Source organism: Salvelinus fontinalis, chromosome 1, assembly GCF_029448725.1.
Source record: "Salvelinus fontinalis isolate EN_2023a chromosome 1, ASM2944872v1, whole genome shotgun sequence".
Classification (NCBI taxonomy): Eukaryota; Metazoa; Chordata; class Actinopteri; order Salmoniformes; family Salmonidae; genus Salvelinus; species Salvelinus fontinalis.
In genome coordinates, this window is record NC_074665.1 from 16,756,173 (window position 1) to 16,778,416 (window position 22,244).

General features: G+C 46.2%; 2 protein-coding genes across 3 annotated transcripts; one reads left to right on the forward strand and one right to left on the reverse strand.

Annotated features, from left to right (window-relative positions):
* LOC129822731 (neurotrypsin-like) lies at nucleotides 1-22,135 on the forward strand. 2 transcript variants are annotated; one of them, XM_055881118.1, is made up of 15 exons: nucleotides 1-836; nucleotides 3,308-3,350; nucleotides 5,350-5,424; nucleotides 16,411-16,653; nucleotides 16,854-16,992; nucleotides 17,201-17,379; nucleotides 17,461-17,608; nucleotides 17,812-17,990; nucleotides 18,100-18,241; nucleotides 19,976-20,199; nucleotides 20,281-20,422; nucleotides 20,579-20,857; nucleotides 20,974-21,096; nucleotides 21,261-21,532; nucleotides 21,645-22,135. In XM_055881118.1, exons 1-15 carry the CDS (start codon nucleotides 765-767, stop codon nucleotides 21,974-21,976), a joined length of 2,592 nt encoding a protein of 863 aa, XP_055737093.1. In that variant the 5' UTR covers nucleotides 1-764; the 3' UTR covers nucleotides 21,977-22,135. The 2 variants fall into 2 exon arrangements, with proteins under 2 accessions (XP_055737093.1, XP_055737178.1); XM_055881203.1 differs by lacking the exon at nucleotides 5,350-5,424 and having other exon boundaries at nucleotides 4-836.
* On the reverse strand, nucleotides 5,283-9,830 carry LOC129822835 (E3 ubiquitin-protein ligase TRIM68-like). The gene has a single exon (XM_055881322.1). The coding sequence runs from the start codon at nucleotides 9,126-9,128 to the stop codon at nucleotides 7,470-7,472; it is 1,659 nt and encodes a 552-aa protein (XP_055737297.1). The 5' UTR covers nucleotides 9,129-9,830; the 3' UTR covers nucleotides 5,283-7,469.
* Nucleotides 22,136-22,244: the final 109 nt, after the last annotated feature.

Consider the following 22,244-nt stretch of genomic DNA (forward strand, 5'->3'; position numbering starts at 1 on the left):
GGGTCAAAAGGCTGTCCTGATGGTAGTCTAGTCTTCCTTTGAACTGACAGCAGTACTAGTAGTAATAGACCTCACAGCAGTAGGGGTGAGATGTGTTGAGACACTCGAACTCTTTTTCATATTGTCCGCTCAAGTCATGTAGTAACCAAGGCACGTATGGTGTCGTAGCCCAGTTTCGTCTCGTGGTCCTCGGTCGAGTGTTGTCCTGCGGCGAAGCGGTGGGAATCGCCGCGACGACGTTGGCTTCAATCGCCTTGTGCTTCACCTTCTTGCCTCCCGTGGCGGCGCAGAGAACGCTCAGGGGGTCCAGGTATATGAGAAGCAGCAATAGGCGCCGTATCCCCATGGTGTGGTTAACTTGTCAGTTTGAGAGTTGCCACATGTGGTATGGCAATTAGATCAGGATCAGCTCACGGAACAAATAGAGCTCAACCGAAAGTGGTACTAGTCGCCTCCTCCACTCAAGGCGCGGAGGTGGTGTGGGTGTTTCTGTTCATTCGAAGGGGTGTGTATTTTATTCCGACACCTCACATCATCAGAGAGTGAAGAGAAAATTAGAGGTTTTGGTTGAAACGGGAGATGTTTCTGTCGTATCATTCATAAAACCAGGTTACCAGGCCTACACCTTCGCGCGCTCTCTTGGCATCCTCTGTCGAGTCCGTGCGCGGTGGTGAATAGCGATCCGCCTCGCGGTCAGTTTGTGACAGAGATGGGAGAGGTGTGCCATTTCTTTACCAGGCGGTGACACTGACACAGCGGCCAGGATGGATCCAAACACCCGGAAAATGATGCTTCTGATCGGTCTCAACTGCCTCTGGCTCCAAGTGCTTTCAGAGGTAAGCTACTACGATCAGTAGCCAATTTAGTGGCCCCTATGTGCTATAATTGCGTTCCTTTTCAAGGTGAGACCTTTTTTCTCACACTTCCATATCCCGTACGTAGACTATGTTTACTCTTGCGGATATATTGGAAAAAGTCTATCTTGCAAAACATATTTGATCTAAATTAAATTAACCTTGAGAAATACGGTCAAATAAAACAACAGTGCCCCTTTTCTTTTTGAAGGTGCGCCTCATATTTTCTCCACCGACATAACGGTCATTAGGCTAGGTGCTATAGGCTACGTTTTATAATGGTTGGAATCACATACTTCATTATAATGGAACATTATGTACGTTTTGTTGCGTTTTTCATGATCATTTCATTCAACAATACTTCGTTTTAGCCTATAGGTACCACAAGGGGGTAGAGAGAGACTAATTGTGCTGGACGAAGCAGTTTGAATGTAGGTGCACGCATTCCTTAGATAGCCTTCATTATTAGTCAGGCATTAATAATATACATTATTGTTCTGCGTCAGTGTTTGCACACAAGAGTCTGTTTTATGTCTTTGTCTAATTGAGCGGATAAAGCGAGGTGCGCGCGCACACACACACACACACACACACACACACACACACACACACACACACACACACACACACACACACACACACACACACACACACACACACACACGCGGTTCCCTCATGGCGGGGTGTCATAGGAACCAGCCCCTGCCTGTTTTCCCCTGGTGGTGCGTGGATGTACAGTTGCACCACGCGCTGTTTCCCGTTGTCGCAGCAATTCAATCACCCCCCCCCCCCCCCTCCCCCTCCCTCCAGCAGAACATCAGCACCATCTGTATCTGCAATATGTATTATGTTGTATTGAGACACAATGTAGCCCTATTGCCTATATAGGCTTCGGAGTGAATCCTTTCTCAATAGGCCTACAACTGTTGGTCCATATTCGAAGTTATCCTTTCAAGCAGATAATCCCGAGTTGGTGCTATATTACTGTCTCATGGATTCCTCAACAAGCGTCTTTTAGTTAAGGAGATTGGAGGGGCGAGGTGAGGTGGGTTGTGGCTAGATGATTTACAGCTATGGATGGAAATGTCTTTTCATAGTAGGTTAGTAGAGCATTTTAGCTCAACCTGATCATTTTCCTAACCTTGACCTAATTCTCCTAATCTGCTGCTTAAATTCTCCTAACCTGCTACAAATAGTAACTTCTGTCTGTTGAGGTGTGTGTAGGCCACGACTGGTTGTGGGAGGGTCAGGGGGGATGCCAGGGGTCAGAAGGGAAGCCAGTGTGGTGTTAATGGTACAGAACTGGTTTGGTGAATCATGTGAACACGCTCATGTGAAGAGAAACCTTGCCTGAGACCTGAAGACTTGTGTTAGCTCCCAGAGCTATTGCTTAGGCTTTAGCTTAGTGGGCTCTGCTGACTGTCTTGTGGTGGATGGATATCTGTGTGTGTCTGTACCTGTTCTGTAACCCTGTCTCTGTGTGTGGCTATGCAGACACCTGTAGTATACAGATTTGAAGCTATCGGTTCCAATACCAACACAATTTTACCATTTAGAATGCATGCCCAGTACACTGATTAATTCTAAGTGGTATGTTAGTGTGAAAATTGGAACAGATCGAGCCTCTCTCTGTCCAGATGTGTTGGTTTGGTCTCAGCTGTCCTGTGGTAACATCTGATTTGCTGCTGTAACAGTATGATAACTGTGAGATTGTTATGAGTGGAGATATCAACAGCATGTTAGCTTTTCATCAGAAACCCCTGTTCACTGTGTAATATGATTAGCCAGTGCAATAGCATAGGGAGGTGACGCTCGTGTGTGTGCCTGTGTGTGTGTGTGTGTGTGCCTGTGTGTGTGCCTGTGTGTGTGCCTGTGTGTGTGTGTGTGTGTGTGCCTGTGTGTGTGTGCCTGTGCTTGCATTCTAACTCCCTTGAGCGGCAATGAACTGTCGAAGTCAAGGTGAAGAGGATGAAATGTTTATAGATGTTATCTGAGCCGTCTTTTATCCACTTTCCTCTCTTCTTCTTGTCTCTCCTCTCTGACCTGGTTTCTGTGACTATGAGAGACTGTACCACACAGCATTCTGTCAGATACTATCTGAAACTGTCTAATACTTGCTTCTTCATGACGCAGGTCTCTGTATTCTGCATGCCTGTGTGTCTGAAATGTTTGTACGTGTGACAGGAAGGAATTTAACCTGCATCGTCTGCACATCACAAGACAAGCCCACTGAGCTAAAGCCTCTTAGACAAGGTCATTCATCATGCGAGCGGGTTTCAACAAACCACTTTGGTTACTTTTGTCTTTTATTGGTGGTAAACCCAATTTTCCCTCTGAGGGTCAATATAGTATTTATTTGTTCTGTAACAGATATGATGTGAAATGTTGACAGTAGGTTGTGTTATCTGACGTTGTGTGAATCTGAAACTATGTCTGTGTTCCTCTCCTCTCAGGTGATAGCTGATGACAGTTATTTAAACGAGGTGCAAAACACAGGTAGGCTAACAATCCCTTCTTTTCTCTTCTTCATATTCTCCCTTCTCCCCTCTCCTATTCCCCTCCCCTCTCCCCTCTCCTATTCCCCTCTCCTATTCCCCTCTCCTATTCCCCTCCCCCTCTCCTATTCCCCTCCCTTCTCCTATTCTCCCCTCTCCCCTCTCCTATTCCCCTCCCCTCTCCCCTCTCCTATTCCCCTCTCCTATTCCCCTCCCCTCTCCTATTCTCCCCTCTCCCCTCTCCTATTCCCCCCTCTCCTGTTCCCCTCCCCTCTCCTATTCCCCTCCCCCTCTCCTATTCCCCCCCTTTCCCTCTCCTATTCCCCTCCCCTCTCCTATTCCCCCCCCTCTCCTATTCCCCCCCTCTCCTATTCTCCTCCATTCCCTCTCCTATTCCCCTCCCTTCCCGCTCCTATTCCCCTCCCCCTCATATTCCCCTCCCCCTCCCATCTCCTATTCCCCTCCCCCTCCTATTCCCCCCCTCTCTCTCCTTTCCCCCCTCTCCTATTCCCCTCCCCCCTCCTATTCCCCTCCCCCTCCTATTCCCCTCCCCTCATCTCCTATTCCCCGTTCTCTCTCCTATTCCTCTTTCCCTCTCCTATTCCCCTCCCCCTTTCCCCCTCCTATTCCCTTTCCTATTTCCTCCCCTTTCTTCTCTCCTATTTCCTCCCCCTTTCCCCTCTCCTAGTTCCTCCCCCTTTCCCCTCTCCTATTCCCTTTCCTATTTCCTCCCCCTTTCCCCTCTCCTATTTCCCCCTTCCCTCTCTCCTATTTCCTCCCCCTTTCCCCTCTCCTATTCCCTCCCCCTTTCCTCTCTCCTATTTCCTCCCCCTTCCCCCTCTCCTATTCCCTCCCCCTTTCCCTCTCCCCATTTCTTTGTGTTCCATAAAATGTCCCACCCCTTCTACCCCTACTCATATAGTCTCCATTCCTACTCACTCATGTCCTTCTAGACTCTTTTCCCCCTCCTCCCGTTTACTCCATCCATCTCTATTTCCTCTTTCTCTCTGTGGCTGGTGGTTGTGATGGGGGTGGGGTTCTCTCTCTCACTGCAAAGACCAGCTGATTCATCATTTCTGGTCTCACTCCAAGTGTCAAAATCCACAAAGCACACATACTGTATGCACACACACAAGCAGCCAAATCCCTACAGTGCTAATGATTCATTGAGACCTTTTGATGTCACTGCATCAAGGAAAATAAACCCCTCCCACTGTCCTCTGGCCAATCAGACAGAAGAGTCTTTAAAAAAAGGCTATTTAAAAAAACAACTAACAATTGTTTATTTACAACACATAACAAATCACACTCAACCAACCTCAAAACACATCGCATGTAAACACACAACATTTTTCTCCCTCATCCTGGTCTAAATAATTTTGTTAAATCATAAAGGCACATTTCTCTCTCTCGCTCTCTCTCTATATATATAAAAAGACAGCAGAGTCTCTAACGGGGCAGGGGATGGTTCTGATTGGGTGAAATGTGCGTTAGGATTTGTCTGGGATATGATGATGCAAAAGGCCCTCCTTGGTTTAATTAGCGTACAGCACATCAGTATGCTTTACTATTGTGTGTGTAGCTGGTGGTGTAGACATGAGTGTCTCGCGTGTGTGTGTGCACCGCATGCATGTGTGTTAGAGCACAGACACACACCAATCCCCCATGTGGTCTCAACTCTCTGTGTGTGTTTGTGAACCGTGTCAAATGCTCATTGAGAACGTGAAATGGATTATGGGAGCTGAGAGAATGGTGATGGTTCCCATAGCGATGGAGGAGAGTGTGGTTGTCGTAGCAACGCAGTATTGTCGTCCTAGCGATCGGTGTTGGTATGTGTGTCTGCATGCGGTGATTGGAGCTTTGAGTTTACAAACTGATTCATGATGCAATGGTCAATTATTATTCCAATTAAATTCAAATAGGCATTATGGAATCTTGACAAAATAGAAACATTTATTAGGCCTACAGAATATAATACAATTCTCTCATCAATGCTACAGGGAGAGATGGAGATGGAGGGATACAGGAAAGAAGAGGAGTCAGTTACAAGCAGAGGGACTGGAGGATAAGAGATGGTGTGTATAGCAGGCTAGAGAGTAGAATTTTCTAGTCATTTAGCAGACGCTCTTATCCACAGCAACTAAGGTAAATAAGTGCCTTGTTCAAGGGCACGTCGATTTACACGTTTTTCACCTAGTCCAATGGGGCTATCATAGTACCGTCATAATTATCACAGGGATTGAAGTACGGGTAAAGTTTCTCGGTGAAGGTGTAGCCAGTAAAATAGTAGATATAAGACCTGGCCTCCACATTTATAGTTATATAGTAATATTTCAACCCAGTACATCCCCATTTATCTATAGACTATATACAGTTGAAGTCGGAAGTTTACATACACTTAGGTTGGAGTCATTAAAACTCGTTTTTCAACCACTCCACAAATTTCTTGTTAACAAACTATAGTTTTGACAAGTCGGTTAGGACATCTACTTTGTGCATGACACAAGTAATGTTTCCAACAATTGTTTACAGACAGATTATTTCACTTATAATTCACTGTATCACAATTCCAGTGGGTCAGAAGTTTACATACACTAAGTTGACTGTGCCTTTAAACAGCTCGGAAAAATCCAGAAAATTATGTCATGGCTTTAGAAGCTTCTGATAGGCTAACTGACATCATTTGAGTCAATTGGAGGTGTACCTGTGGATGTATTTCAAGGCCTACCTTCAAACTTTGTGCCTCTTTGCTTGGCATCATGGGGAAATCAAAAGAAATCAGCCAAGACCTCAGAAAAAAAATTGTAGACCTCCACAAGTCTGGTTCATCCTTGGGAGAAATTTCCAAACGCCTGAAGGTACCACGTTCATCTGTACAAACAATAGTACGCAAGTATAAACACTATGGGACCATGCAGCCGTCATACCGCTCAGGAAGGAGACGCATTCTGTCTCCTAGAGATGAACGTACTTTTGTGCGAAAAGTGCAAATCAATCCCAGAACAACAGTAAAGGACCTTGTGAAGATGCTGGAGGAAACAGGTACAAAAGTATCTACATCCACAGTAAAACGAGTCCTATATCGACATAACCTGAAAGGCCGCACAGCAAGGAAGAAGCCACTGCTCCAAAACCGCCATAAAAAAGCCAGACTACGGTTTGCTACTACACATGGGGACAAAGATCGTACTTTTTGGAGAAATGTCCTCTGGTCTGATGAAACAAAAATAAAACTGTTTGGCCATAATGACCATAGTTATGTTTGGAGGAAAAAGGGGGAGGCTTGCAAGCCGAAGAACACCATACCAACCGTGAAGCACAGGGGTGGCAGCATCATATTGTGGGGGTGCTTTGCTGCAGAAGGGACTGGTGCACTAAACAAAATAGATGGCATCATGAAGATGGACAATTATGTGGATATATTGAAGCAATATCTCAAGACATCAGTTAGAAAATTAAAGCTTGGTCGCAAATGGGTCTTCCAAATGGACAATGATCCCAAGCATACTTCCAAAGTTGTGGCAAAATGGCTTAAGGACAAGAAAGTCAAGGTATTGGAGTGGCCATCACAAAGCCCTGACCTCAATCCTATAGACAATTTGTGGGCAGAACTGAAAAAGTGTGTGCGAGCAAGGAGGCCTACAAACCAGACTCAGTTACACCAGCTCTGTCAGGAGGAATGGGCCAAAATTCACCCAACTTTTGTGGGAAGCTTGTGGAAGGCTACCTGAAACATTTGACCCAAGATAAACAATTTAAAGGCAATGCTACCAAATACTAATTGAGTGTATGTAAACTTCTGACCCACTGGGAATGTGATGAAAGAAATAAAAGCTGAAATAAACAATTCTCTCTACTATTATTCTGACATTTCACATTCTTAAAAAAAAGTGGTGATCCTAACTGACTTAAGACAGAGAATTTTTAGTAGGATTAAATGTCAGGAATTGTGGAAAAACTGAGTTTAAATGTATTTGGCTAAGGTGTATGTAAACTTCCAACTTCAACTGTACATAACACCATATTACTTCGGATGTTATTTCGTCTCATCATTACACCATAGGATTACATGTTCATACTAATTACAGATAAAATCATGTGCCAAAGTACAACATTTCATTCAGTCTGTGTGATTGACAGGACAGATGACGAATGGGGCTAAGTTTGGACCGAGTTCATTATCACAGGTGTTGAAGTATGGATAGAGTTTCTCAGTGAAGGCGCAGCCAATGAAAGAGTAGATATGAGCCCTGGCCTCCACATTGTAGAAGGAGACACGACCCCCCTCATAATCCACAAACACCCCCACTTTCTGGGGCTTCTCTCTCAGGGAGAGAGGGACAGGGGGAGAGGTGTAGGCCTCATAGATATCCTCACCCCTCATATACACAGTCCAGAGGCCATCGACAGGGCTCATATCTATGTAATTCTTCCTGTTGATGGACTCCCTGGCCACTCCTAAAAGCCACTCAGCTTTTCCATTCACCTGCACCTCATAGTAGAATCTCCCCGAGGAGAAACTCTCTTTTCCCAGGACAGAGAGGTGATTCAAAAACCTCTCTGGGTTATAGAATTTCTTTGCGTTGTCAGGGAGTTTCTGCCGTGTGCCTCCATATCTCACTTGTTTCCGGTCCCTAGACAAGATGAGGAATGGATGTGCTGTATCAGGGTCCAGGGTCACATCCGCTGACCACTGCTGAATTGTCTTCAGCTCAACATCACACAACCTCTTCACCTCTCTCTCTAGTTCTTCCTGAAGTGTCTGCTCCAGCTCAGACACAGCTCTCCTCAGTCCCCCCAAACACATATCACTGTGAACACTGACCTCAGACCAGTCCTTTGTGTGTTTCGGGGTACACAGGGATGGGAAGGTCTGGAGGAGGAGGAGGTGGTCCTCAGTGTGTGAGTACTGCTCCAGCTCAGTGCTTTTCCTCTGTAGCTCAGTCATTTCCTGCTCCAGCTCTTTAATGAGCCCATCAGCACGATTCTCTGCTGCTTTCTGCTTGTCCTCAACCACTTCCATGAAATCAGCCTGGCTTCTCTGAATGGAATACACCAGAGCAGTGAAGACCTGCAGGCCGTCCGCTATTTCTCTCTCTGCGTCTCTCTTGTTAAGCTCTACTGAATGTTTGACCTCCTGAACCTTCTGCATTCGCTCCTGGGTCATCTGCCGTATCTGTCGCTCCGTCTTCCCCAGCTGAACCTTCCTCTCTCCACACTCTTCTTCTAGAGGGACGGTGTGGTGATTCTTGTGGTCTGTCTCAATGCAGAACTGACACACACACGTCTGGTCGGTCCTACAGAACAGCTCCAGCAGTCTGTCATGCTTTTTACACATCCTGTCTTCCAGGTTCTCCACGGGGTCTATTAGCTTGTGCCTTTTCAGGCCGGTGACTCTCTGATGAGGCTGCAGGTGAGTCTCACAGAAAGAGGTCAGACACTCCAGGCAGGACTTCAGGGCCTTGAGCCTTGTCCCAGTGCAGACGTCACAGGACACTTCTCCAGCCTCGGCAGGGGACTCGTCTGTGTCTCTGATTCTGATCATCTTAAAATGCTCTACAATATCTCTGAATGCTGTGTTGGTTTTTAGCTCTGGTCTATGGTGGAATATTTGTTTACACAGTGGACACTGGCACAGGTCAGTTATATCCCAGTATCCGCTGATACAGACCTTGCAGAAGTTGTGTCCACATGGAATAGAGACAGGCTCAGTGAACACATCCAGACAGATAGAGCACTGGAACTGCTCTTCAGACAGGAGACGGCTAGAGGACGCCATTTCAGGAACACAATAACAGAGCAAACACAAGTCCTAGACTGAGTCAGCATTTAGACAGTAAACTGAATGGTATCCTGAATGGTAGCTGCGGTTCAGCTGTCAAGGTTTTTCCATCTCCCTCTGTCTCTATTTCTCTTACACACCTAAAAATCTTGTATTTTCCTTTAATTTCTCTACAAAGGTAGACTCTTAAGCTGCAAAGTTAACTTTCTGAGGAACAGGATAATGGTTGTTTCTGTGCGCAGTTTCCTCATCTATATTTAACTTTCACTTCAGCAAAGCGTCATCACTCAACTCTTTCCTTATTTGCTCTTTGCATATCTTTGCTCTTAAAGGGACAGCGTTGATATTGCATATGCCTGTCTGAAGTCTCTGCTGAGGGTTTTCATGTTCTAGCATTCTGGGGGCCCTAAGTGACATTTTGTTGGGGGCGGGGCAAACTCGTGGCAAATTTTACAGTGGAAAGAAACATTTCCAGTTTAAGTTGATTTCCTGCAATTCTACACATTTTCCCATGGGCGTAGAGAAAACTGCAATTGTATAACACATTTCATAAAATTCGAGTCATTTAGCTCTTTAGTCCGGACATCTTTAGTCCAGAGCTCTTTAGTCTGGAGCTCTTTAGTCCAGAGCACTTTAGTCCAGAGCTCTTTAGTCCGGGGCTCTTTAGTCCAGAGCTCTTTAGTCCAGAGCTCTTTAGTCCGGGGCTCTTTAGTCCGGGGCTCTTTAGTCCAGAGCTCTTTAGTCCAGAGCTCTTTAGTCCGGGGCTCTTTAGTCCGGGGCTCTTTAGTCCGGGGCTCTTTAGTCCGGGGCTCTTTAGTCCGGGGCTCTTTAGTCCGGGGCTCTTTAGTCCGGGGCTCTTTAGTCCGGGGCTCTTTAGTCCGGGGCTCTTTAGTCCGGAGCTCTTTAGTCCGGAGCTCTTTAGTCCGGGGCTCTTTAGTCCAGGGCTCTTTAGTCCGGGGCTCTTTAGTCCGGAGCTCTTTAGTCCAGAGCTCTTTAGTCCGGGGCTCTTTAGTCCGGGGCTCTTTAGTCCAGGGCTCTTTAGTCCGGGGCTCTTTAGTCCAGAGCTCTTTAGTCCAGAGCTCTTTAGTCCGGGGCTAGGCTGCTTTTTCTTTGACTCCCCTCGCTCTTTCTCTCTTCCTCTCTCTTCCTCTTTCACTCTTCCTCTTTCTTCCTCTTTCTGTCGCTTCCTCTCCCTCTTTTGCTCTCTTCATCTTCCTCTATCTTCCTCTTCCAGATTGGAATGAGGTATGAGGGGTACAGCCTCCGGGAAAGACTGTCAGTGTGTTTGGCATGGTTAGATGATGTTCAAGGAAAGCCAAGCTGTGTTTTTGTGAGAGATAACTATTGCAGCTCCTCTCTCTGTCCTGGCCATTAATCACAGGGTGTGTGTGTGTCAGCCTGCATGTGTGTGTGTCTGGCAGAGTGTGTGTTGCATGAACTCTGTAGTCAGATTCAGCTCAGTGACAATAGAGTCTGATCCTGCTACTCTATGGAACGTCTGCTACATCTCTCTCTCTCTCTCCCTGCCTCTCTCTGCCTCTCTCCCTGCCCCTCTTTCTCTCTCTCTCTCAATTCAATCCAAGGGCGTTATTTACATGGGAAACACATCTTAACATTGCCAAAGCAAGTGAAATAGATAATAAACAAAAGTGAAATAAACAGTAAAAATGAACAGTAAACATTACACTCACAGAAGTCTCAATACAGTAAAGACATTTCAAATGTCATATTATGTCTATATATACAGTGTTGTAACGATGTACAAATGGTTAAAGTACAAAAGGGAAAATAAATAAACAAATATAGGTTGTATTTACAATGGTGTTTGTTCTTCACTGGATGACCTTTTCTTGTGGCAACAGGTCACAAATCTTGCTGCTGTGATGGCACACTGTGGAATTTCACCTAGTAGATATGGGAGTTTATCAAAATTGGGTTTGTTTTCGAATTCTTTGTGGATCTGTGCATTCTGAGGGAAATATGTGTCTCTAACCTGTCTAGGATGAGGGTGCCGCTAGCGGCACTCCCCCCCCCCCCCCACTGAAAAGGCAGAGCCGCGAAATTCAAAAAAAATATTTTTTTAAAATATTTAACTTTCACACATTAAAGTCCAATACAGCTAATGAAAGACACAGATCTTGTGAATCCAGCCAACATGTCCGATTTTTAAAATGTTTTACAGGGAAGACACAATATGTAAAGATGTACATCTATTACCTAAAAATCTATTAGGTAATCTATTACCTACATCTATTACCTACATCTATTACCTTTGTCCACCAACACCAGTAGCTATCACCAATTCGGCTAAACTAAGATATTTATAGCCCCTAACCAAGAAAAAACCTCATCAGATGACAGTCTGATAACATATTTATGGTATGGGATAGGTTTTGTTAGAAAAAAGTGCATATTTCAGGTAGATGGCATAGGTTACAATTGCACCCACCGTCACAAATGGACTAGAATAATTACAATGAGCAACGTGTTTACCTAACTACTAATCATCAAACATTTCGTAAAAATACACAGCATACACTAATCGAAAGACACAGATCCTGTGAATACAGACAATATTTCAGATTTTCTAAGTGTCTTACAGCGAAAACACAATAAATCGTTATATTAGCATAGCACATAGCAGCCCAGCATTGATTCTAGCCAAAGTGAGCGATAAAACATCGCCAAAATATATTAATTTTTTCACTAACCTTCTCAGAATTCTTCCGATGACACTCCTGTAACATCATATTACACAATCCATATAGAGTTTGATCGAAAATGTTTATATTTAGCCACCAAAATCATGGTTAGACAATGTGAAATGTAGCCAAGCTGGTGAGAAAATGTCCGTGCGCCACTTAGACAGTGATCTACTCTTATACATAAATACTCATAAACGTGACTAAAAAATATAGGGTGGACAGGGATTGATAGACAATTTAATTCTTAATACAATCGCGGAATTACATTTTTTAATTTATCCTTACTTTTCAATACAGTTTGCGCCAAGCGAAGCTACGTCAAAAAACATGGCGTCCTAAGCCACTAACATTTTTCGACAGAAACACGATTTATCATAATAAAAATGTCCTACTTTGAGCTGTTCTTCCATCAGTATCTTGGACAAAGGATCCTTTCTTGGGAGTAATCGTCTTTTGGTGGAAAGCTGTCCTCTTGCCATGTGGAAATGCCAACTGCGTTCGGGATGAACTGGAAGCGTGCCCAGCAATTCACAGCGTTTCAGAAATAAATGTCCCAAAATCGCACTAAACGGATATAAATTGCTATAAAACGCTTTAAATTAACTACCTTATGATGTTTTTAACTCCCATAACGAGTAGAAACATGACCCGAGTAATATTACTCCCTCCACTAATGCTTGGAACAGGTGCGGGTCGGTGTCCTCTAGGCGCATGACGCAGCAAGAAAAGAGTGACTAGCCTCAGGGTTTTTTAATTTGTAGTGCCTGTGAACGCGCAATCGACCCCATTCAAATCGTCATCACGTAAAGGCATCCAGGGGAAGACGTAAGCAGTGTCCGTATACTCATAGCAATAACAGTGCCCTTTTAACTGACTCCAGATCAGGGGCCAAAATTTCTGAAATCTGACTCCATGTCAGGGAAATTGCTGTAGAATGGGCTCTGTTCCACTTAGAGACAAAATTTCAACTCCTATAGAAACTATAGACTGTTTTCTATCCAATAATAATAATAATATGCATATTGTACGATCAAGGATTTTGTGGGAAGCCGTTTCAAAAATTACACGATTAGCATAAATAGTCACAACAGCGCCCCCATCCTCAACAGGTTAATATGGTCATACATTGGGCAGGAGGTTAGGAGGTGAAGCTCAGTTTCCACCTCATTTTGTGGGCAGTGTGCACATAGCCTGTCTTCTCTTGAGAGCAAGGTCTGCCTACGGCGGCCTTTCTCAATAGCAAGGCTATGCTCACTGAGTCTGTACATAGTCAAAGCTTTCCTTAAGTTTGGGTCAGTCACGGTGTTCAGGTATTCTGCCACTGTGTTCTCTCTGTTTAGGGCCAAATAGCATTCTAGTTCAGTTTTTTTGTTAATTCTTTCCAATGTGACAAGTAATCATCTTTTAGTTTTCTCATGATTTGGTTGGGTCTAATTGTGTTGTTGTCCTGGGGCTCTGTGGGGTCTGTTTATGTTTGTGAACAGAGCCCCAGGACCAGCTTGCTTAGGGGACTCTCTCTAGGTTCATCTCTCTGTAGGTGATGGCTTTGTTATGGAAGGTTTGGGAGTCACTTCCTTTCTTTATTTAGGTGGTTGTAGAATTGAACACTTATTTTCTGGATTTTTTTAGCGGGTATCGACCTAATTCTGCTTTGCATGCGTTATTTGTTTTTTTTACGTTGTACACTGTGAATTCTGCATGTAGAATTCTGCATACAGAGTCTCAATTTGGTGTTTGTCCCATTTGTGAGTTCTTGTTTGGTCAGCGGACCTCAGACCTCACAACCATAAAGGGCAATGGGTTCTATTAATGATTCAAGTATTTTTATCCAGATCTTAATTGGTACGTCAAATCTTATGTTCCTTTTGATGGCGTTGAAGGCCCTTTTTGCCTTGTCTCTCAGCTCGTTCACAGTTTTGTGGAAGTTACCTGATGTTTAGGCTGAGGTATGTATCGTTTTTTGTGTGCTCTAAGGCAACGATGTCTAGATGGAATTTGTATTTGTGGTCCTGGCAACTGGACCTTTTTGGAATACCATTATTTTTGTCTTACTAAGATTTACTGTCAGGGCCCAAGTCTGACAGAATCTGTGCAGAAGATCTAGGTGCTGCTGTGCTCTCCTTGGTTGGGGACAGAAGCACCAGATCATCAGCAAACAGATATTTTACTTCAGATTCTAGTAGGGTGAGGCCGGGTGCTGCAGACTGTTCTAGTGCCCTCACCAATTCATTGACATATATGTTGAAGAGGGTGGGGCTCAAGCTGTATCCCTGCCTCCCCCCACAGCCCTGTGGAAAGAAATGTGTGTGTTTTCTGCCAATTTTCACCACGGACTTGTTGTTTGTGTACATGGATTTTATAATGTCGTATGTTTTCCCCCAACACCGTTTTCCATCATTTTGCCTAGCAGACCCTCATGCCAAATTGAGTCAAAAGCTTTTTTGAAATCAACAAAGCATGAGAAGACTGTGCCTTTGTTTTGGTTTGTTTGTTTGTCAATTAGGGTGTGCAGGGTGAATACGTGGTCTGTCGTACGGTAATTTGGTAAAAAGGCAATTTGACATTTGCTCAGTACATTGTTTTCACTGAAGAAATGCACCTGTCTGTTGTTAAAGACAATGCAGAGAATTTTCCCACGGTTGCTGTTGACGCATATCCCACGGTAGTTATTGGGGTCAAATCTGTCTCCACTTTTGTGGATTTGGGTGATCAGGCCTTGGCTCCAAATATTGGGGAAGATGCCAGAGCTGAGGAGTTTAAATATTGCTGATTGGAATTTGTGTGTGTGTGTGGGGGGGGGGGGGTTGTATTTTGAGTGTGCAAAGCAGTCATCAAGGCAAAGGGTAAATACTTTGAAGAATCTAAAATCTAAAATATATTTTGATTTGTTTAACACTTTTTTGGTTGTTTCATGATCCCATATGTGTTATTTCATAGTTCTGATGTCTTCACTATTATGTGTGGAAAGGTTTTTCTGTGTTATGGTATTGTTTTAGTGATTCACCATAGTGAAGGCTCAGGTTTTCTGGGTCTCTGTTTTTGGTTGGATAGGATTCTCAATTTCTTTCAAAGGTTTTTGCATTCTTCATCAAGCCATTTCTCATTGTTGTTAATTTTCTTGGGTTGTCTACTTGACATTTTTAGATTTGATAGGGAAGCTGAGAGGTCAAATATACTGTTAAGGCTTTCTGCTGCCAGGTTTACACCTTCACTATTACAGTGTTATGTTTTGTTCAGGAAGTTGTCAAAAAGGCTTGAATTTGTTGTATTTTGGTAGGTTTCTACACTGCTTTACTTCCATCTATAGCATTTCTTAATATTATTCAGTTCCTTTGGCTTTGATGCCTCATTGAGTATTGCTCTATTCAAGTACACTGTGATTTTGCTGGGTTGAGGTCTCTCTTTCTTGGCCTCTCTCTCTCTCCGACTCTCTCTCTCTCTGACTCTCTCTCTCTCCCTGCCTCTCTCTCCCTGCCTCTCTCTCTCTTTCGGCCCTTCTGTCTCTCTTTCCCTGCCCCTCTCTCTCTGCCCCTCTCTCTCTCTCTCTCTCTCTCTCTCTCTCTCTCTCTCTCTCTCTCTCTCTGTCTCTCTCTCTCTCTCTCTCTGCCCCTCTCTCTCTCTCTCTCTCTCTCTCTCTCTCTCTCTCTCCCTCTCTCCCTCTCTCAATCTCGGCCTCTCTCAGCCTATCCTTCGCTCTGTCTCGCTCTCTCTCTGCATCTCTTTCTCTCTCGCTCTGCCTCTCTCACGGGCCTCTCTCTCTCCGGCCTCTCTCTCTCGGGCCTCTGCCTCTCTCTCGGCCTGACTCGCTCTCACTCTCTCTCTCTGCCTTGCTCTCGCTCTCTCTCTGCCTCGCTCTTGCTCTCTCTCTGCCTCTCTCTCTCTCTGCCCCTCTTGCTGCCTGGGAGATTATTGTTGTGTGTGTGTGTGTGTGTGTGTGTCTTTGGTTCAGCATTATGTTTGCGTCAGCAGCAGTTTCATTTAGCCTTTGTTTGTTGTTTATGCCTCCTCCACTAATTCCACCTCTAAAGTACAGAGTGTATACTCCTAAGGAATTCTCAGACTACAGAGTGTGTACTCCTTAGAGGGTGGCCTCCACCATTTTGAGTAAGGGTGGGAGTGGGAGGTAGTGTATTATAGACGTCCCCTGCTGTGTCATTTGATAGTGTGTATTAATACGTAACTGTCTGTACATGAATATAGAGGAGCCAAGGGGATTTTGAATAAGGACATTTTCACTCTTCTCCTGACTCTCCTATGCTTTTCTCCTCCCCTTATCTCCTCTTCTTATCCTCTCCATATCTCCTCTCCATATCTCCTCTCTTGCTATAAACCTCCCATCCCATCTGTCTCTCTTGTTCAGAGGGAGTCATAGTTATGATAGTATCCTCTCTCTCTCTTGTCCCACCCCCCCCCTCTCTCTCTTTCTTGTCCCATACCCCCCCCCTCTCTTGTCCCCCCCTCTCTCTCTTGTCCCCCCCTCTCTCCTGTTTTGAAGGGTTTCCAGATAGAGTTGAGAGAAAGGAGAATGTTACACTCTCTGTCTTCCTTAATTATCTTTCTCTCTCTCTCGTCAGCCCCTCTCTCCTGTTCGGAGGGTTTTACAGAGCTGGGTTTCTATAATGGCTCTGTGTCTCAGACGGACTCTGGCGCTCCCTGCCTGCGGTGGGCAGAGTTTCCAGACTACGTGCTGCAGTACCCTGGCCGAGGCCTTGGGGAGCACAGCTACTGTCGTAACCCTGACAGAGAGTCCAACCCCTGGTGCTTCTTCAGACAGACCTCTGGGGCCATCGGCTGGGCCTACTGCGACTGCCACCAGGGTAGGTTTATAGCAAACATACTTTATGTATACATCAAGACAATATACTAAGCAAATCCAGGGTAGCCCTGTAGTGATTACACTGAGCCCGTCCTCCTATAGCTCCTCCCATCAGCCTCCTTTGCTGTACAGAGTATCTACTCTGTATTTTTTCCAGACTATTGATTGGCTGATGTACCTGTCCTTCTCCCCCTCTCTTAGGTGCAGCTCGGCTGGTGGGCGGGACATCGTCAGGAAGTGGACGTGTGGAGGTGTACCTGAATGGTCAGTGGGGGGCGGTGTGTGACTCTCATTGGACAGACAGAGATGCCAGTGTGATCTGCAGACAGCTGGGGTTGGGGTAAGAGAGTTGTAGTAGTGTGTATGTTTGTGTGTGTGTGTGTGTGTGTGTGCCTCCTCATTGAGATCGGCATTGTAGCATTGCAGCATTTCCGTTTCAACTGTAAGACTGTGTGTATGTATGTATGTGTGTGTGTGTGTGTGTGTGTGTGTGTGTGTGTGTGTGTGTGTGTGTGTGTGTGTGTGTGTGTGTTTGTGTGTGTCCTCAGTGAGATCGGCACTGCTTTGCAGCAGTCCAGGTTCGGCTCGGGCTCCGGCCTCTTCCATTATGAGCGGCTGAGTTGCCGTGGTGATGAGAGCTCCGTCAGCCAATGCCAGACCAGGACATTTGTTACCGGGGACTGTAGCCATGGAAACGAGGCGGGAGTTGTGTGTGCTCCACCAGAAGGTCAGTAGGAAGCTAGAGAGAAGGAAACGTACCTCGTGCCCCTACTCAGCGTCCATATTGTGCTACTGTTTCCTCCCCCAGGTAATGGTCTTCCTCTACGATTGGTTGGAGGAGAAGAATATTTTGAGGGGCGTGTGGAGGTGTTCCACAGTGGTAGGTGGGGCTCTGTCTGCGATGACCAATGGGACGACAGAGATGCAGAGGTGGTCTGTCGACAGCTGGGATTTGGGTGAGTGTGTGTGTGTGTGTGTGTGTGTGTGTGTGTGTGTGTGTGTGTGTGTGTGTGTGTGTGTGTGTGTGTGTGTGTGTGTGTGTGTGTGTGTGTGTGTGTGTGTGTGTGTGTGTGTGTGTGTGTGTGTGAGAGAGACTATAGGAGTAAATATCTTGAAGCTAGAGGAAGAGTCATTATTGTTGTGACCCATGTGTGTTTAGGGGTGTGGCGAAGGCCTGGTCGTGGGCCCACTTCGGACAGAGCTCAGGTCCCATCCTATTGGACGCCGTGAGGTGTACAGGAAATGAAGTCTTCCTGGACCAGTGTCTTCATGGAGACTGGGAACAACACAACTGTGACCATATGGAAGACGCTGGGGTATCCTGCAGCCCCTACACAGGTACACACACATAATCCATCCACGCACGCATGCATGCACACACACACACATCCAAAACCGGATATAACGTGCACACATATGATTTAACGTGTGTGTACGTGTGTTCCAGACGGTGTGGTCCGGTTGGTAGGAGGAGACAGTCCATGGGAGGGTCGTGTTGAAGTGTTCCACTCTGGGGACTGGGGTACGGTGTGTGACGACCACTGGACTCAACAACACACACAGGTGGTCTGTCGACAGCTCGGATACAGGTGTGTGTGTGTACTTTCCCCTGCAGGCATGATATGGGCTGTTGTGGTAACCATATTACCGCCGCACCGGCAATCATGAGTCAAGACCGCAGTAAAATTTCACACGACAGTAATGCACTCTGGACACGTGTTGGTAGTACCCATCTCGCTAACGTTCATAAGATCCTAATGGCCTGGTACTCAGGGTTCTATTGTCCCTCCATCAGGTCCTGATGGCCTGGTACTCAGGGCTCTATTATCCCTCCATCAGGTCCTGATGGCCTGGTACTCAGGGCTCTATTATCCCTCCATCAGGTCCTGATGGCCTGGTACTCAGGGCTCTATTATCCCTCCATCAGGTCCTGATGGCCTGGTACTCAGGGCTCTATTATCCCTCCATCAGGTCCTGATGGCCTGGTACTCAGGGCTCTATTATCCCTCCATCAGGTCCTGATGGCCTGGTACTCAGGGCTCTATTATCCCTCCATCAGGTCCTGATGGCCTGGTACTCAGGGCTCTATTATCCCTCCATCAGGTCCTGATGGCCTGGTACTCAGGGCTCTATTATCCCTCCATCAGGTCCTGATGGCCTGGTACTCAGGGCTCTATTATCCCTCCATCAGGTCCTGATGGCCTGGTACTCAGGGCTCTATTATCCCTCCATCAGGTCCTGATGGCCTGGTACTCAGGGCTCTATTATCCCTCCATCAGGTCCTGATGGCCTGGTACTCAGAGCTCTATTGTCCCTCCATCAGGTCCTAATGCCCTGGTTCTCAGGGCTCTATTGTTCCTCCATCAGGTCCTAATGGCCTGCTGCTTTCGCAACAGCTAATGGGGATCCTAATAAAATACCAAATACGAAAAATTCTAAACACCCAGAACATATTAGAGTTTATGTATACCCATAGGCCTAAATATGAACCCAAGCCCGAAAACAAAATCTGAATTAATATAATTATCGTGCCGTTATACAATACATATCCTACAGCATATTACACACGGCAGAAAAACGTTAAATGTTTTGATTTCTAACACATTATAAGGTTTGTATCGTTCACAACTAAAGTTACCAAATAGCTGTAAATATAGCATATAGGACCTGTTTCAAATGTTCACTTTTACACTCAACGTAGACACTTCATATGCTCCCTCTGCTCCGAAAGTTAAGTTCAATTAAATTCTTCTTACTATAACATCATATAATATAAAATAATGCCACGGGACTTATAAGCATATCTTATCAGCTAAATGAACAAGCCCAGTGTCCCAGTGCCTATGGCATGGAGCATAGCCAGATAACATACAGGCGGTCAACTCATATTCTGTTCCTCTGAAATACATTTTCTTCATGTCATAATGTTTCTTTAGACCTGAATAAAATAAAATAAAGGATTTATTGTGATAGTATATATTAAATAGATTTATTCAACTTTTAAAAATATAAATGTTCCTAAAGGTCTGCATCAGCGGCTTGTATGCGCGGAGGCGCTTAACTGTCTATGTTAATTAAAGGTCATTTACCGTGAGACCGGCAGTCTTGGGCATGACAATAACCGGTTGACTAAATGATCATGATCGCCACAGCCCTAGGGATTACACTGGGAAGAGTCTTGTTGATGATTCCTGTAACCAGAAAGCCCGTCCCACTGTTTAAATGTAGACTCAGTAATATGACATCATCGTAAGCCGTTTAGACATCAACAACTAACACATTGTGCCTTTTTAAGTTGATGTCATTTCATCTTCTACCTCTAGAGGGCATGCTGAGGTGGTGACTGATAGAACGTTCGGCGAGGGTTCTGGTATCATCCTGTTGGACGATGTGCGTTGTGAGGGGACGGAGTCGTCCCTGCTGGACTGTCGCCATGGCACCTGGGGCCATAGCGACTGTTCGCATGGAGAGGATGTGGGCGTGCGATGCAGGGCCGGAGCTAAAGAAGAAGAGACCAATGAGGTGCCGGCTGTTGCACCTGCCACAGGTGAGGCTTACTCCGTCAGCAATACGGCCAAGCGACCATCAGGCCTTTTCATTAGCTTGTACGAGTATGTTTGTGTTGCAGGTCCTCTGTTGCGTCTGGTTGGGGGTGGTAGCCATAACGAAGGTCGTGTGGAAGTCTATCTCCATGGAGACTGGGGGAGTATCTGTGACTCAGGCTGGAACGATCTGAACGCTGCTGTGGTCTGCAGACAGCTGGGCCACAGGTGAGTGTGTCTGTGTGTGTTCAGACCTTTGTGTTGAAGAGTAGCTTCAATCAATACAGAATTTGTAATATCTCTCTTTATATCCGTCTTTCACTCTCCCACTCTTCCCCCTTTTCCTGTTCTCCTTTTCTCCCTGTCCTCCTCCTCCTCCCTCAGTGGTCATGCTGTAGCAGCAGCTGGGTTCGGTCGGGGGAAGGGTCCTGTCCACCTGGACCAGGTGAGGTGTACCGGGAAGGAGGACTTCTTGGGGGAGTGTCCTTCTCTGGGCCGGGGCCGTGACGGCTGCAGATGGAGACAGGATGCAGGGGTGAGCTGTGACCACGCCCCCCGGGCAACAGAGGGCCAGGCCAGGCCAAGTGAGCTCACCTGTGGAGTGAGGAAGATTGTGGAGGAAGGGAACGAGAGGAAGAGTGGAGGAGGAGAGAATGTACTCAGGTAAGAGAAGCTTTACGTACAGCGTAGATACACATAATATCACACGTCTAATGAGAAGTTAACACGCGCACACAACACACACAGACACTCTACCCTCCCCTCCCCCTCTCCTCTAGGACATTGTGGCCATGGCAGGTGTCAGTGTGGTTGGGTTCTGAGGGGAAAGATGGCCATCCTATCTGTAGTGGTACTCTGATCTCTCCCTGCTGGGCCCTGGCCTCCGCTCACTGCTTCACCAGGTGAGACCTCTCCTTTTCCTTTCTCGTTTCCTTTTTTTAGTCATTTCTTTTTTCTACTTTCAGTGCTCACATCTTCTTTTTCATCCTTCATTTCTTTCCATCCAATTTTATGTCCCCGTTTTCCAAACACTTACACCTGCTATCTCTCCCTCTCCCCCTCCAAGGTTTGGTATTGGCCCGTCTCAGTATGTGGTGCGCGTGGGGGGTTCTGACCGAATTCTGACCCCGGAGCGAGTGGTGGTCCATAGAAAGTTCAGAGCAGATCAGGGCCCTGGGGGTCATGACCTGGCCCTGCTGAGGCTGCCCAGCCCCAAGGATCACTGTTTGACCTTTGACCCCCACACTAACGCAGCCTGCCTCCCCACCCCGGACGCTGCGGGGGGGAAGACCCCCTTGTCCTGCATTGCCGCGGTTACCGCTGGCTGGGACGGCCCAGGTACGCCTCACTTTCCACTACCTCTTAACTACAACCTCTTAGGATATATGGTTTAGTGCTGAGACGTTAGTAAGTTATTCCTCCCTACTGTACATATCCTCTTCCCCCTCAGATGCTGTGCTCCAGTCCTGGGTACCCCTCCTGACGTCATGGCAGTGTAAGAAGCGTTATGGCGATGGTTACTCCTCCCACGGCACGCTGTGCGCCGGCAGCCCCCCTGACACACGTCGTCTCCACGGGAACAACGGTTGCCAGGGCAACTGGGGCGGTGGGCTGGTATGCCAGGGGGAGGGAGGGCGATGGGTGTTGACAGGGATCGTCTCCGGGGGTTACGGTTGCAGCGACCCCTCAACCCCGGCGCTCTACACACGGGTCAGCCGGTTCGGGGGCTGGATCGAGGAAGTCACACACAGGAGCGGGACATACACACACACACAATCATGACGAGTTGAAAAAACACACTGACGATCAATTCATACACACACACGATCAGCACATAAATATACACACACATACACACACACACACACATACACACACACGATCACAATGAACACATACAAAATCTGCATACACACACTCACAATAAACACACACACACTCTTGTCTGATCCAGGACACGCCATTGGCTCACCGGCCGTGTCATGTGACTATCAGAGGAAGGATAGATGATGATGGAGGAAGAGGAGGAGGACATGTTGGAAAAGGAGGG

Bases quoted from the DNA above. Each gene is read 5' to 3' on its own strand.
- LOC129822731 (XM_055881118.1), top strand. From the start codon at position 765: ATGGATCCAAACACCCGGAAAATGATGCTTCTGATCGGTCTCAACTGC. The intron at 16,654-16,853 runs GTAGGTTTATAG...CCCCTCTCTTAG, and splicing joins CTACTGCGACTGCCACCAGG to GTGCAGCTCGGCTGGTGGGC. The intron at 17,609-17,811 runs GTGAGTGTGTGT...ATGTGTGTTTAG, and splicing joins TGTCGACAGCTGGGATTTGG to GGGTGTGGCGAAGGCCTGGT.
- LOC129822835 (XM_055881322.1), bottom strand. From the start codon at position 9,128: ATGGCGTCCTCTAGCCGTCTCCTGTCTGAAGAGCAGTTCCAGTGCTCT.